Source organism: Martes martes (genome assembly GCF_963455335.1).
Source record: "Martes martes genome assembly, chromosome: 2".
NCBI classification, from domain to species: Eukaryota; Metazoa; Chordata; class Mammalia; order Carnivora; family Mustelidae; genus Martes; species Martes martes.
Window position 1 is genome coordinate 143,853,249 of NC_137889.1, and position 16,886 is coordinate 143,870,134.

At 52.2% G+C, this 16,886-nt stretch overlaps 1 protein-coding gene across 1 annotated transcript in view; it reads left to right on the forward strand.

Annotated features, from left to right (window-relative positions):
- The window catches only part of LOC308338341 (uncharacterized protein C4orf50), a gene marked incomplete at both ends in the record, with an annotated part of 48,125 nt that extends 33,962 nt beyond the window's left edge, over positions 1–14,163 (forward strand). The window contains one exon of the mRNA XM_080796351.1: positions 14,065–14,163. Coding sequence (XP_080652477.1) covers positions 14,065–14,163 — 99 coding nt within the window. The remainder of the gene's footprint in view (positions 1–14,064) is intronic.
- Positions 14,164–16,886: the final 2,723 nt, after the last annotated feature.

Consider the following 16,886-nt stretch of genomic DNA (forward strand, 5'->3'; position numbering starts at 1 on the left):
ACACAAACAGTGTCAATTCAGGGTCCTGCATGCATTGGGCTGTTTCTTCCCCCAGGTGGTGCTTTCACATGTGCCTCAGGGCCTTAGCACCCACCACTTTACCTGGCAGGATTCTGGTCTGTCCCGCAGCCTTCAAGACACAGCTCAAGCGAGACCTTGTCCAGGGAGCCTTCCCTGGGTCCCGCTGAACACAGAGGTCGCCACATCCTCTGTCCTCCGTGGCACATCGGAGGGAGTTTCCCCTGCTGTTGTGAGAGCTTTGACAGCTCTTCGTCAGCAACTTCATAACCATCTCTGGCTCCCTAGTGCCTGGCCCAGAGAAGCTGCTCAGGGAATACTTGTTGCATGAATGCAATCAGGAACTAACTGAATGAGGATCTCCTCTCCTAACCGCCATCCGAAGAGGAAATTGAGGTTCAGAGAGATTGGAAGGCTCACTCAAGGTCACGCTGCCCCCAGGCAGTGTGGATGGTCACTGATGCCAGTTCTCACCCAGGTCTGGCCCTGAACAGCAGCACCTGGGGTCTGCATGCCTGGTACAGTGGGTGCTCAGCCGAGGCCGTCCCCCACCCTCTCACATACAGGCAGGCACACAACCTCATTCCTGGGGACCAGCCAGCAACACCCCCAACAAACACAGCTCCTGCTGTAGACATAGCTGGCCCTGATTTCCACGCTCCCCCTAGGCAACTTAACACCAGCTCTCCTCCTCCACTCCTTGGCCCTTCCCAGCCCAGCTCTGCAAGGCCCACCTTCTCTGTCCCTTCCGTTCCCCCGCAGCCGTCAGAGGCCCCCTCGTCCCAGCCACCGTATGCCCAGGAAGTGAAGTCCTGGAGGCTCAGGGCCTCATGGTGACTTGGTTCAGAGCCAGAATTTGAGTCCAGAGTCCCAGACTCCCAGACCAGTGCTCATCTCTTTGCACGAATACTCAAGTCTCTTCAGAGCCAGCATAGGGCTGAGGAAAGAAGTTAGTGGCTTGTTGAGATGCTTGGCACAGTCTCTGTGTTGACCAAAGCAGGAGGAAAAACAGAGTTCCAGGGTGTGGGATGTAGTAGGTGTCACATGCGAGGGCCAGCTGGCTATGTGCTGAGGGGACCTCATAGCGGTGGGAGCCCCACCCTCCAAGGGCTGCTTTGAAACTTAGAACTGAAATGTTCGCTGGGATTGGATAGGCTGACTTACAATGACCAAATTCACAGAGACTGATGTATAAACCTGAACACTAATTTATCAGTTTCCTGTGAGAACTAGAACCATATGCAGGCTGATGTACTGGATGAATGGATAAAAAAAATGTCAGCATGTATTTCTTCCCTGAAATGGTGGAGTTGTCTGGAAAGTCAAGTTCATTCATTCATTCCTTTGTTCATTTGTTAGTCATTAAACATTTATAATCAGAATCTCCTTTTGGAGACTGGGATGAGAACAAGGAGAACTAATGGTACCGTCAGCCTGCATCATTCATTTCCTGTAAGGTTGTGCTCCCGGGGCCTGGACACGCCTCCTGCTGGGCCAGGGTGTCTCCCCGAGACCTGTTGAAAGCCATGGCTAGTTAGAAGCTTCTACTGTTCTGAGGTGGCTTTGAATCCACCCTGACTCATTTTGTGTTACTTTACAATTCCACTCTCCAAGAACACCTCCATTTTCATGATTGGGTGGGGTAGTGTGGTGTCTCACTGTTTCGTGTGCAAACCACAAAATCCACAGATACCTAGCACCCACTGCCATGCTCCAGGCCTGGTGCCAAGTGCTGGGCAGAAACAGTGAAGCGGGCAGACCATTATGTGCTCTGAGCCTCAATTTTGCCTTCTGTAAAATGGGACAGTACAGCCTATGTGGCAGAGTTGACCTGAAGACAGATAATTTGTTAAACACCCCATGCAGGGGGTCCCACTGGGTAGGAATCTGGTCCTTGTGTGGGTAGCTGTCAAGAGGGCACGCCCTGCAGTCAGGGCGTATGCCTACTTGTATGGCCTTGGGGGGGGGGGACACTTACATGTACCCCTTATGGTGTGTGGGCACTTTCCCCCATGCTTTATGGAGCTCACTCAGGAGGTCCTCCTGCAGGGAAGGAGCCTCATTGTCCCTTCCCCAGTTAGGAAACCCGAGGCTCAGAGGTTCTAAGTCTGGCTCAAAGACACACATCTCTGAGTAGTTTTCTAGCTTGGGCTTCTCGGTGTGAGGCAGCTTGGCTGAGCCCAGCTGGTGCTTGACCCCAGCAGGGGGATTCTGGGCCCAGCCACTGCAGTGACGAGCCTGTGGGAAGGGCAGTGTAGTGGGTGCACATGCGCTATTGGGGGTTTGGGCCCCAGCGCGGGATCGGGCTCATCCCATGTCCTCAGGGAATTGGTTCCTCGTGTTGCTGGACGGCCAACCCCCAGGGTGCAGCCTCTAGGCAGTGACCTGTCTAAGAACCCAAGGGTGGTCCTCCAGGCTGGCTGGGAGTGCTGGGCACTGAGGGGAGCAGGGGTGAGAGACTGGAGTGGGTGGGAGGTCACCTGCACTTCATTTCTGAGTGAGCGGGGAGCCAGCGTTAGTGTCGGAGCGAGGTCCCTGTGCTTCTGGACGGCGGAGGCCACAGGCACGTGGGCTGGGCTGGGCTGTGGGTGCCACACAGGCTGTGCACGTGGCAGCTCATTTAGTTCAACAGCCGGTGACTTGGGCCATGAGGACCGAGGTCCAGGCAGCCAAGCAGAGCCTTGGGGGGGCACCGAGGCCCTCGACGGGGTGGTGGCAGTTCCTCCTGCTGGGCAGCTGGGCAGGAGGTGGGCTTTGCAGACACAAACTCTCATTTCAGAGAACACAGGTGGAATTCCCGATGCTGGTTGTGGACGCTGCTTTACAGCCTGGGAGCCCTGCCCAGCTGACTGGGAAGTCATGGGTGGGCTCAGGGGATTTACCAGAGCAGAGGGAGCACCAAGGCTGGGCAGCGGGGCTGTCTGATGTGCCAGGGGTGGCCTTGTGGAAACATCCCTGGGAAGGGCTGGACCCTGGAGACTCAGGTTGTCTGGCCCCTGCCCGGGAAAGGAGACCCACCCTGACCTCAGACGTCCAAGGGAGGATGGGCTGCCGTTCGTTTATTCACTGGGCATGGTGATGACAGCCGAGACTCAGCCCTCCCTGGCACTAGCATGTTCTATGGATTAGCTCACTTCATCATCTCAAAGCCTGCTTTATCAGGGGGGAACTGAGGCCCAGGGCAGTCAAAGAGCTGGGCAGGGTCACATGTGGGGCCGGCAGGCTGGGGTTCATTGCTATGTCTGTCTACTCTCCTACTCTTGGAGGAGGGGTCTCACACCTGCAGCAGGTCCCTCAGTTCAGTACGCACCTCCTGTCGAGTTGATTTCCTCACCCTGGTGGGGCGGGTGATGGATGGGAAGCCTTGGCCCTCTGAGCAACTGTGCCTTTTCCTCGGGGCTGTGTGTAAGTCTCAGTCAACTCGGGCAGCTGTAACAGAATCCCATAGGTGGGGGCTCTCACAGTTTTGGAGCCTGGAATTCAGAGCTGAAAGTGCAGGCGTGGACAGGGGCTGGTGGGTGGGGGGGCGTCTTCTGGACTGCAGCCTCAGGAAGATGGAGGTCACTGGGGCAAGGGGCAAGGGAGCTGCTCATTTCCCTTCCTCTTGCCCTGCTCGTTCCTCTTCCCTCCACCTTCTGGAAAAAGCTTGCTTTCCTCTGGGTACTGTCAACGAACTCTATACATGGGCCTTCAGAAATGTATGTCACCTTAAAAAGAAGAAGCGAGACTCGGAGTCCTAAACTTCCCTAATTCATTACATCAACGACCCCAGGCCTGGGCCTCCAAGGATCCAGACAATTATTTTCTCTTTAGCTTTTGCTTTTTATGAAGTTTAGAACATTCCCCCAGAAGTTTTCATGGAGAGAGAGGCAGGGGGAGTGGAGCACGTAGGGCGAATCTTTGTACCCTTAGTGGAACATTCAGTAGCCATCCATTCTCACTGTATTCCGACAAAACCCCACACAGGACATAGTAGTGTGTCCATTCTACAGATGGGCACAGCAAGCCTCTGGAGTTCCACTAACTTGGCCAAGGCCATGGGCTTGGTAAGAGGCAGAACCAGGATTCAGCCTGAGAGTGCCTGGCTCTCAGCCTCCCCGGGCTGGTGGGAAACACGAGGAGTAGGGAGCGGGGGAGGGTCTCTTGGACCCTGATCACATGCTGAATACAGTGCCACCTGGAAGCCGGTGGGACAGGTCTGAGGCTGCTCTGGATATGAAGGTCAAGGAAACCTCATTCTCATGTTGAAGGAGTTTGCGTCGAATGAGACACACTCTAAAACTGGGAGCGAGGGGAAGCATACATTCGGAGCACTGGCAGTGAGCAGAGGAGAGACACTTGATGGCGAAGAGGCTTCCTGGAGGAGGAGGCACACACGTCAGGCTTGGAAGGATATGGAGGGTTTAGGATAGTTGGAAGGATGGAGTGAAGGCGCTTGGGTCCCGGAGACCTGCATGTGGGACAGCACAGAGGTGTGAACAGTGAAGGTGCTGGAAGACACAGTGTTCCCGGGGGTGGAAGTGCCAAGCGCTAAGAGGACACAGCGAGCATGCCCAGTGCAGAAGACTCCAGTAAGTGTGGTGTGGGTTATGGTCCAGCCATAGTCTGTGCCCTTGGGCATTAGTCGCTGGACTCATCAATCCCCCTTAGAGGGGACAAATGGCCCAGTTGTCACAGCACAGCACATGGAGGGGCTTTGTGAGAGGCCAGTGGCTGAACTCTGCCAGGTGGAGTCAGGGAAGCCTTCATACAGCAGGGGACATTAGAATGAGGTTGTGACACTCACATAGAAGGTCACCAAAGAAAGAGAGAAATAGAGAGAGGGCAAGCACTGGGGTCCTCAGGCAGGGGCCCAGCCGACGTGAGTGCTTGGTGGACACGGTATTGTGGGAAAGAAGGTATCCCAGTGACACGGCATGCAGGGCCCCTGGTTCACCAGAAACAGCCAGGAGGAGGCATGCTCTGGGCTGCTGGTCTGAAATCTGACCCACCTTGAAGGCCAGCACTGATCTTGTTGAACCAGTCAGGGGTTGCCCAGCCAACCAGCCAAGCTGCTGTTGCCACATCACCTCTTATCAACCCCGTGTGGTCGTAGGATCCAGGAGGGTCACCACCCAGTCGATGGGGTGGTACAGGGGACTCAGGTTCAAGCCTGACCTGATTCCTGGGTGCCTGAGCCTGGGATCCCAAGGGGTAGCTCAGCAATCAGTTTGTGCAAGGTGTTGGTGGGACCTCTTGGAGAAAGAGTATTTTTCTTGGAAACTCTGCCATCCAGCTGCCCTCCATTTTTCCACTTTTTTTTTTTTTCATTTTTCCACTTTCAACAGCAGTTTCTAAAACACATTAATCACAGGCTCTGTTTGGAGAATTAATTCGGGTATAGGAAATGCAATCGTTTTCCTGCACCTGTATTCCCTCAGAGCGAATCCTCCTCCTTTATGGGTCACAGGGAGAGGAGGGACGGGTGGATCTGACCAGACAATGTGTTTTCTGCAGGGAGGGGTGAGTGGCCTGCTTCGTTCCAGTCGCGGCCACCTGCGTGAGGCTTTTTCTCCTGAGCTATTCAGAATAACTGCTGAGATGTCTTTTTTTTCAGACCAGCCACCAACTGGATGTCGAGCCCGAGAAGGCAGCTGCTGTAAGAGGTCAGTGCGGTATTCAATTAGGAATATCTGTGTGCTCAGACACGGCCCAAGTCAGCAGGACGATCTGACAGTGGGCCAGGGTCCAGTGTGGACCCTGAAGAATGGGAGCCCACATTCCCCCACCTCCTTCCCCGCTTGGCCCTGCGTTCTCACTTCATGATGTAAGCGGAACACAGGAGGAAAAATACCATCTCTGCAGAAGTGGCCCAGTTCCTCAACCCTGTAGTTTCACTCCTGGAAATTCATCCTAAGTGAATAATTCTCTGTGTGGAAAAGCTCAGTGGACAGGTGTATTCATGCCAGCACGTTTCTAATAATGAAAAACTGGTGGTGGTTGGGGGAGGGGTTCTCCAACATTGTTAATTAACCTGTAGACTCAGCAAAATATTGATCACTAAAATCATGCCGCTAAGCACCGTGTGATACCATAGAAATGATGATATTCTCCATATTTTTAAAAGATAGGGAATGGAATGTTTGGGATGGTTACACAGATAAAGCTAGATAAGCACATCTTATGGGCTTATAAGTGGATGATTGGCAACTTATATTAGCAGATAAACTCAAATTCTAATGGTGGTTACTTAGAAAGATGGTAACAGGGTGATTGCTTGTGTTCTGTGATTTTTATTATGAAAAAGGAAATTAAGATGTTACCTGGGGAAGGCAGAATTTCCCTGGTTAAGTGCAGCGTGCTCTCAGTGTGGGGGAAGGGAGGCCGTCTAAGGATTTGTTTAAGTTTATGTTCATATCGGGGGCTCAGTAGAAACCAGGAGAAAGTCTGCATGGTGTTGACTTTAGACAGCTGCTCACCTAGCAATTCCCTTACTGTACTTACAGCTGTGTAATCTTGGATGAGTTAATTAAGCTCTCTGAGCCCCAGAGTCTTATCTTCTAAAGAAGGACGATAGGGCCTTTCTCAGGACTGTCTAGTGCCTGACCCAAAAAGAGAGATCTTTTTTCTTTGGTCAGGCTGGGCCTGTCCTCCTGTACCTTCCCCTCCTATTCCTGCAGTCTGAGTGGACATCTCTTTTCATAGCTGGAAGGACATAAATTCCACTTGGTCCTCTATCTGCCACTATTTTACACCAGTGTCCTTCCTTTTCTGGACTCAGCTTCCTCACCTTTAAAAGAAGGAGATGTGATAGATTGATTGGGTTACCTGTGCATTCAACATTTCTGGAAGGTTTCCATGTACCAGACCCCCACTAAGTGTTGCAGGGTTCACAAAGATGGGTCGGCTTGCAGAGGTGGTGGTCCCTGTGTTGGATGAGCTGGCAGCTGGGAGGGAAAGCTGAGACAGGCAGTCAGTTTTCTAGGATACCCATGACCATGGTGGGACCATCAGGGGGTATGGATGAGGCATGTGAGGGTTTGAGGAAACACGAGAGGGCCTCTGTCATGGGATTTGGGGACCTCAGAATGACAGAGGCTGGGAAAGGTTATTCCAAGGCTCAGGGACTTGTTGATTTTTAGAATAGATTTCTGGATTGAGGCTTAACTGAGAATACTCTCTTCTAGTTCAGAAATACCACCTGAATCCCAAAATGGACAGTGTCCTCCTCCAAAGACCTTTGCATTCAGAGTCCTGGCCTGTTCCCAAGGCTGAGTGGCCAGCACAGATGACTCGACTGGATTCTCTGAAGGTGAGAGTACATCAGTCATCTAATTTCTTGGATCAGCTTTTTTTTTAAAAAATATAACACACATATGGAAAAGGACTCAACTTGTAAGTATACACATCATTGAACTATCACGGAGTAATGCCCAAAAAGCCATCACCAGGTTGAGAACTGGAAAATACCCAGCCGCACAGAGAGAGACTCCTTGGTCTCCCCTCCCAGTCTCTATCTATTATCCCTTTTTTAATTTGTGGGTTTGGTCAAGTCCTGTGTTCTGTGTCCAGTTATTTTTCATCTAGTGCTGGACATCATGTATGAAAAGTTAAAGACATCATTTGAGGTTCTGCTTGATACCGTCTTCCTCCAGAAGAGGTTTCCTTTTGCTTGTGACAGGTGGTGAGGCCAGGACAGAGACCATTCCTCATGTCACAACTGGTTCAGAGATGAGTTTCAGAATTTGTGAGGTCTGCTTTCCTTCACTCTTACTCCTTGGGCATAGCCTTTTGGTGTCCTGACCAGAAGCCTGCCATGTTTATCAGCGTCGTCATCCTTGGCTCTTGTCATTTCCATGAGGCTCTCAAAAGCTCCACTTAGCCTTCTGCCTCTTGGCCACTGGCTCTGCCCTCACCTGGAGGGAAATACAGCCTCCATGGCCATGCCCCCTACTCCCGGCTTGTCTCCTTGTTTTCCATTTTAGTCCCTCAGATCCTGACCATCTTGGTAGCTCTTGAATGGTTTAAATAGATGCTGAGTTATAATCCTTCCTGCTTTTCCAATACTTACTGGAAGTTCAGTCCAAAATGTCTTAACCAGTTCTAGCCAGAGGAGCCCTCTCTTTTCCCAGAGAAAACGTATTTTAGTTATGAGGTGTGGAGTCTGACAGGCCTGAGTTCAAATCCCAGCTGTCGTTTGGTGTGATGGTGGGCGGATTACTTAACGAGTCTGTGTTGCCACCTCCTCGTCTGTAACATGGGGGTAATATGCCTACTGCTAGTATGAGCACAAAATCAGGGAAGCAGGGCGAAATATGTTTCTGAACAAGAGAGATGGTTAAGAAGAAGCTAAAAAACACCAGCCATGACTCAGGAGGCAACCAATCTTATTCTTAGCATTTTATCTCAGCCTATTATTGGTTTCCTTCTATTGGCCCTTCCTATGGCTTTCTCCTGCCTCCATGATATTATTAATTTTTTGGTCTCAAATCTGGAGAGAAGGACACCTGGGTGACTCAGTCAGTGAAGCATCTGCCTTCGGCTCAGGTCTTGATCTCAGGGTCCTGGGATCGAGCCCCACTCTCTGCTCAGTGGGGAGCCTGCTTCTTGCTCTCCCTCTACCCCTTCCCCCAACTTGTGCTTTCTCTCTCTCAAATAAGTAAAACCTTTTTTAAAAAAAGATTTTATTTATTTATTTGTCAGAGAGAGATAGAGAAAGGCAGGCAGAGGGAGAAGCAGGCTCCCAACTGAGCAAGGAGCTCAATGCGGGACTCGATCCCAAGACCCTGGGATCGTGACCTGAGCCGAAAGCAGATGCCTAACTGACTGTGCCACCTGGGCATCCCAATAAATAAAACCTTTTAAAAAAAAAGTAAAACCTGAAGACAGTACTTGTCTTGGAATTGTTGAGACAGTTCAGCGAAATCGTGCACACTGTTCTGCTCGCTGTTCTGCTGGGTATAAGAAGAGCATTCAATAAATGCTAGCTACTGTTACTGACCTTCTTAAACCTTTTCTTTCTTTTTTTTTTTCTGACTGGTGACTTTCATTTTAAATTCCTCGTCTATAGGTTTATTACCTAGGAATGAGAACTTTCTTTCCAGCTCTGGTCTTTTTCTCGGAAAATTACTCTGACTTTTGATCTTGGCCTGGCTTGTCCCAAGCAGGTGGGAGGCATTCTAGACAAAGGGAACAATGCCCACCAAGATAGAGGGGTTGGGGAAACTGTGAGCCATTAAATGTGGCTGCAGCACAAAGTAAGGCATAGAGAGGAGTCTAGGAGAACCCAGTGATGATGTGGATGAGAACAACGATGGGAAAGAAAAACCCCACTCTTGCCTCTTCAGTGCTGCTTACTATGTACAATGCACTGGCTTTGCCAGTCCTCATGAGGGGCTTACGAAATAGGAATCTGCATTAGCCCCCTTTACCTATGAGAAAGGTGAGGAGCAGAGGGGGTAAACAGCCCACCCCAGGACACACAGTTTGCAAGTGGCAGAGCTGGGGTCCCACCCAGGCAGCTGGTACTGGAGTGGGGCCTTCCATGGGGAGATGGGAGCAGTCCCTCCTGCCCCCGGTGCAGCCCAGTCTGGAGTTCAGTGTGAGGAGAAACCCCTCCAAGGTGTGCTCTAGGTGGTGCTGGCCGGAGAACGACAGCGGTCCTCTTAAGGAAGTAGTCAGAGCAGAAATGGGGTAAATGAATGGGCGAAAAGCACGCCTTAACACTGGCATGGCTCCAGGTGTCTCCATTGTTCTTTGACTTTCTTCAGAGTCATTGCCACACACTTGGGATGCCACTGGATGAAAACCCTTCCTTGGTTGGACAGACTTTCAAGCCCACAGGACATTTTTATGCCTTTGCTGCGAGTTGACAGAATGTCTATGGTGAGATTTCTGTTCCCATGCTTTACCCAGCACCTGACCATGGCAGGCCTTCATGAGTAATTGGAGAGAGGGGCTGGGTGGTTCTTTCTCTGGAGGGTCATGCAGGCCCCTCGCCCTCACCCCCAGCACTACATTGTCACCCCCCACACCCCCAGTTCAGGCGTGGTTCTGCTCAGTTGTAAAGGACGTCAAGGAACAGAGCCCTCTGCCTTGCAGAAAAGCAGATTGCAAGCTGTGGATATGGGCTGGCTTGGGGTAAGAGCTTCCTGTGGGGGAAAATGCATTTGTTAGGTAATTACACTGGGGGAATCAGTGACCCGTCAGCAAAATGAGGTCATATTTGAAGGACAGTAACTAAATTTGTCACATGTCAAAATTCTATTATTTTATGGCTGAGCTCAGATCCAAAAAAAAAAAAAAAAAAGCGAGAAGCCTAAAAATAGACAAAAATATCCCAAGAAGGCTGGTAAACCTTTGGTGATTGAAGAAATATTTGTCCCTATGTCACATCACCGTGATCCTGTCACTTGGCCACTGAAGACCCTTCAGCCGTCCTGTGTTTAGCAGCGTAGTGTAGTGGTGAACAGTGTGGGCTCGGGAGACACCATGTGGCTTGGGCTCCAATACTGATTTTTGTCTCCTATTGACTGTGTGGCCCTAGGCATGTCACTTAACTTCTCTGGGCCTCTGTTTCTTCTTCTGTGTAATGGGATAATAATATTAGTTACCTTTCTGGGTTCAAGACTGAATGAATTAATACATATACATTGCTCAGCATGATACCTGGCTCATGCGAGAGCTCGGTAAATGTTTACCATTGTAGGTTGAACTGTATGAAATATTATATGCCCCTTTCCTACAAAATCTGCAGTTTCATAAGGTCTAAACTATTCTTATTAAGATGACAAGTCCAGATCCTTTAAGTCCCTGTTTGCATTCCATGTATGCGTTACTCTATACGGAATGACCCTCAGTTTTTAACACCTCAGAATCCCGCTCCTTCCCTCAAAGTCTGGCTCAGATACTGCCTCCTCCAGGAAGGCTTCCTACTCCTCAGTGTGCAGTGGGTGCTTCCCTCCTAGGGGAATCTCCCCCGGCAGCTGTGTGGGCCGCTCTTCCAGGTTCATCTCTGTAGAGGACCTGCCTGGAAGTCTGCCTGCTTGCCCTGCTGGGTGGGGAGCACCATGGTGGAGGGGCTGGTCCAGGCAGGGCCCACAGGGCGGTGCTCAGTGACCCTCATCCCCTCTCCTTTCTTGCTCTGCCTTTCTCAGCCAGCTTCCATGGGTGACGCTGAGAGGGTGCTGAGCGTGCACCATGGCCCACTGGTCACTGCTCCCCACCTTGGGGTCACTGGAGAAGTTTGCTCCATTCTGCCTGTCTGACCAGTGAGGCACAGACCCACCAGTCTATCTGCTGGAGGACTGAGCAGTGACGGAAGTAGGACTCATACTGCTGAGCACGGGGGTCCTTCCTTCCTGTCATTTGTAAGGACGGCACGTGATAACAGGATGCTGGGCATAAAGGGCTGAGAAGCTGCTGGGGGAGCTCTAGGAAGTGTGAGGTTTTGAAGCTGGGTGGCTTGGGTTTGGGCATTGAGCCAGTCATGCCAAAGCTATGTAGATGAGGTTGGCATCTTGTTGATGCCAGTTTCCTTCTGATGGGATGTTCACCCTCTCTCGATCCTGCGAACCAGAAACCTAGAGCGGACACCCGCTCTATGGGGACAGCCATAAGCGATTGTCTTGGCAGACGCCTGCTGGATGACGTAGTGGGAGCCGCCCCCCAGCCGTGGGCTCCTCCCCTGTGACACCATGGCGGGTGGTGTGCCTTGTTGAACTGTCACAGAAGGAAGTGAGCAATGCAGGAGGAGCCCTAGTGGGAGGCGCACAAAGTGACCTATAATGTTCCTTATCGTTGTCCTGTCTTCCCTGGATGAATGTGGGATCGGGGGCTTTTATGAACACGTAGAAACAGAGACCATTTCATTCTGCTCTTGCCTCCAGCTGCCCCTGCCCTCAGGGCAGACGCCTGCTCCTGGAGTGTGCCCGGCTGCAGCCCCTGCCGAGCCAGCGCTCCTCTCACAGCGCCTGCGGGAAGAAGGTGGACCGTCCTGTCCTGTCCCCCAAGCCGATGGCCTCCCGCCACCCTCTGAGCTCCTGAGTCCTGCGAGGATCCTGGCTTTCCACAAAGAGCTTCGACAAAGCATTTGCAGCAATTCCCAGGTCCATAAATCACCTCTGGAGTTATAAATTTAATAGAACCACTCACGCTCTGGGGCCATTTCATAGACTCCATAAATATTTGAAGCCGAGCCTTCAGACACTGCTTTAAGAAATTGGTAGCAATCAAAACCCTCATTCAGTGGCAAGTGGTTTTGCCTTTGGCTTGGGGGGTCTGTTGGTTGTCAGAGCTTGGGAGAAATACTGGACTGTGCTCGCACATTCTGAGGGCTCTGGCTTGGGCTAATGTCAAGGCAACAAAGAGAATATTTACTGTACCCAAACCTATTGAATGATGGGTCTGATAGTTCTCCACTGGGCATGATTTTCCCCAAAGAGGGAAAAATTTGGCAACGTCCAGAGACATTTTTTGTTGTCCTAATGGAGAGGTGCTCCTGGTTTCTAGTGGACAGAGGCCAGGGATGGTATCACAGTCCCACGATACACAAGACAGCGTCCTACAACAGAGATTGTCCCGCGCAATGTCAGTAGTGCTGGGGTTGGGAAGCCCCGGACTGGTCTCATAGCTCCTAACATTGCCAGCCACAAAGAACCGCCCTCATGCCCCACGCCCGTTGTTTTAAAAGATTTTTGTCTACTAACAGAAATTCTTGACTTAAGTAATTATATATTTGACATTTTAGAACATTAAAACCAACCAGAACTTTCTAATAAGCCCAGTCATTCAACAGACACTTGTTGATGTCTAAAAGGTCAAGGTTACCTTCCCAGTGCTGTTCCCTTCCAGAAGCTGTGGTCACTGAGGGATGAGGAAGGAGACCTAGGATGCCCAGGGTAGCAGTCAAAGCATGAAGATTTTATTTTAATGTAGTTTAACTTTTACATTGAAAAGTACAGCGTTCCCACATACCCTTCAGCTGGCTTCCTGTAATGTCAACATCTTTTATACCTAACCACACCACAGGGACAGAAACAAATGATTTATTTGGAGGGAAACTGGGGGAGCCATTGATACGTAAGAAAACCAGGACGATCAAGCCATTGTCAGCATGCTGAGCTGCTACCCTCTTGATTAGCCCAGTGGGCTGGAAATAGGTGATCACAGCCATACCCCTGCCCTTGGACTGATTTGCCAGCCATTTGTTCAGTGAGCATTCAGTGGGAACGGCCCTACAAGGGTCCTTGGGGAGGCGCTGGGAAGCAGAAACAAAGAAGATGTGGTCCATCTCTGTCCTCCAGGACCTCTGGGCAGCCCTGCGGCCCCAACACCAGCGCTCAAGGAACCCCAATGTGGGAAAACACTGTTGTCGTCCCTGCTGGGTCAACCACCACCACCGCCCCAGGAATCTCCAGTGGTCACTAACAGTGTGAGACCTCTTCTGATGGTGCCTTTCCCACTTTTATCTGGGGACAACACCATCAGCTTTGAGCATCAAGAATGTGATGAGGAGAGGATCTAATCAGTGAAGCTGGGGCCCAGCCGGCTGCACCGCCCTGCTAAGCTGCCCCCTCCAGGGGTGAACCGTCTCCAGGGTCAGGTGCACTGTGTCCTGTCACTGGAATCCTCTCTGCCCACCCCCCCCACTTCGGCTCATATTCAGGGCCTAAGCAGAGAGGTGGCTGGGGGAGCCCAGGACTGGAAGCCAGGGCGATCTTTGCAGCCTAACATGGTGATTCCATCATAAATCATTTTCCGAAGCCAGAAACCACTTACTCACCAAATGAAGAGTTCCTGCCTGGGGCTGGCACTTCGGGTCCCCTCAAGCTGGGTCTTGGCTTCGTGCTGTGATCCCCTGGGGGCACTTTTGCAATGGCAGACGGATGATTTGGGCATTTTCTTGGCCTCAGCCACAGACCCCATCCCTGGGACAGGGACACCTCCCCAGTCTGGTCAGATGCCCTTGGGCATGGAGACTTGATCTGCTCGGGAGGCTGAGCAGGATCGGGCAGGAACTAGGTGTGCCTGGAGCTGGTGTCAGCCACTCTCCACCCCCCACACCAGAACGCCACCATGAGGGACCTGACGCCTCTGGAGAGCAGCCAGAAGGCCCAGCACTGGCTGCCGCGGAAGAAAACAATTTGTCAGACGGGCTGTCAGTGAACGACAGTGGTGGCCTTCTATGGGATTGTCTGGCCAGGCTCTGCAGCGAGGAAGCCCAGACCCAGCTGAGGTAATGCACATCCCCTCCTCCCCCCACTACTGTGAAAGGGCCCCACCTGGGCTTTTAAGTAAATCAGATGAGAGGGTTGGCCTGGCCTGTGGCCAAGCAGCAGAAAATGTTAAGTGCAGTGTGTCTGCCTGCTGCCTGATTCATTGCCCTGCTCTCTTGGGAGGCATTTTGCTCGAGTTGCAGAGGTTCTGCTCAACAGATAACTTCCCTGGGCAGCTGCTGGGGCAGGTGAAGGGCTGGGAGCTGGGTCACAGGGGTCACATTCCAGGTTCCCATCCTCCAGGCCCCCAGCGGACAGACATGCAGATTGCCTGAGACTGCATGGCACGGGCGGGGTGAAGGGTGCAGCAGGGAGAACACAGGGTCGCGGGGCACAGAGCTGTGGCTAACCAGCAAAGGGTCAGTGAGGAATTCCTAGAGGAGGTGGCAATTGCAATAGGTCCTGGGGGAGGAGTAGGGGTCTACCAAGGTGGAGGGATAGCAGGCCCAGGCAGCCACATGTGCCAAGGCCTGGGGTGGGGTCAGGGGTAGGAAATGGAGTGGACATACTTGTCTTTCTCTAATCCTGGGTTGGAAGGTACCAGAAAGAAGGTGCTGCCTTTTTGCAATCCTACCGTGACTGTCTTGTTTACTTAGGCGTGTTAGTATGAGTAAGACATTGTCATTCTTCAAAATTTGGAAGGGGCGGAAGTGTGCACAGTGCAGATTTCTTCCTTGTCCCCAGTTCCCATCTACAGAGGCAAACAGCTCCCAGTTTTTTAGGAACCCTTCCAGAGATGTTGACAGACTGTCAGCAGGAGCCCTCAGGCAGAGACGTAGGTGCCATTTCATATGTCTTGGTGATCATTCTGAATCACAACATACATCTCTCATTCATTGTTTTAAATGGTTGTGTTGTTTCCCATTGTGCAGTTCCTACCAGTCCTCTTGGTGGACATTTGCCTTGTTTTTGATCATTTGCTATTAAAACTGGTGTGGTCGTGAAAATGCGCATACGTGCATCTCTTTGCACATGTGTGAGTCTCTCTGAAGGTAAATTCCCGGAGGAGGAATTGATGCCTCGAAGCAGAGAAGCTGTGGTCGTTTTGAGAGCCCTGGTCAACCCTGCTCCCCACTTGACCCAGAGGTCCCACCTGCAATGCTGGGGGGGGGGGCGGTGGAGAGGGTCCTGGTTGCCCACAGCCCTGAGCTCACTCTTTGTTCTTTCTACCTCTGAGCCCCTTTGGTGTGCCCGTTGTGGTTGGAGATGGTGAACTAGACAGAGGGGGATCCTGCCCGCACTGGGGAACTCCGGAGTGGGGAGATGGGGGTTCATAAGCAGGTGTTTGCTTCCCAACCCCAACGAGGGATGGTCCAGATTTCCATCTCACAGCCTGGGCAGGATGTGATGGGTGTTGTGAGTGCCCTTGGTGCTGGGGAGGGATCAGGCCCGCCAGGGACAGATGGGCAACAAGGCTCTGGGGAGTCAGAGGCCGAGGGGGAGCAGAGAAGAAGGTGGCATTTGGGCTGAGCCTCAAAGGGGGATATAGTCCCAAGGGAAGAGGTGGCGGCCCAGGTGGGCCCAGCAAGAAGGGACCTAGCGCTTCAGAGCTATCCTCTGTGCTGGGCACCGTGCTTGGTGGCTGACACCCCCAGATCCCAGGGCAAAAGCCCCCGGCTGGGGCCTAAGAATCCAGAGGCGGCTTCTGCTGGACACTGCATTCACTGCCCAGCTCCACCGCTCCCAGCCCCTGAAGGCTTGGTTTCCTCCTGTAAGAAGGAAGTAATATCACTTAACATTGGATCGCCTGGCTGGAGTCTCACCAGGGGTTTGTTGTCTGTGATGAGCGCCCCGCCCATGTTGCTCCCAGCCCCTACGTGTCCCTCTTTCCCTCCTCCTAATGCTGGTAGGCAGGAAGCCCAGGAGCCCGGTGCGTGCCCTGCCCCAGCTCACTTCTGTGGGCCAAAGTTTTCTGACCTGTTAAATGGGGATGCCTGCCTCCCAGGGAGAGTCTGAGGGGTGAGTGGTTCATTTACTGGGACCGCTGGAAATAGGCCCTGGAACACTGTGGGGGCTGTGGAAATGCTGCCACTGTTTTATTTTTGTGTGCGTGATCTTTGAATACCAGACTGAAAACAGAGTCCCTTTGGGCAGGGTGATAGGGAGACAGCAGGAGAAAGGGCCGCCCGGTAAGGTGGCTCAGCTGGTGCCCGGGAGGGGAAGCTGATGGAGGAGGGCAGGTAGCAAGAGAGTGTGGAATAGAGTCACACTTCCACCCTGAGCCCAGGCTGAGGGGAGGCAGCCCAGCCTCAGGCACTGGCCTGCAGCCCCTTAGGGATCCAACCCAGGACCCCTCTAGCTTGACACCCCTCTACTGCAGCCCCAGGGTCTCCGAGCCACCCAGGGGTCCTGCCTCCCAGCCTTTACCCTCTGCTTCATTGTGTCTGCCAACCGTCCTTGGGAACAGCTACATGGCGGATCGGGGGCGACTCCGGCAGTCTACTCTTTGCTCTGTGTATGACCTCGGGCAAGTTTAGCCCCTCTGGGCCTCAGCGTTCTTATCTGTAAAATGGGAACACATAAAGGAGGCAATTTAGTGAGGCATAAAGCGCAGAGCCCCTCGATGGGTAAACTGGTTATTTCTGTTGTTAAATTCTTCACCTGCGAAAGTCA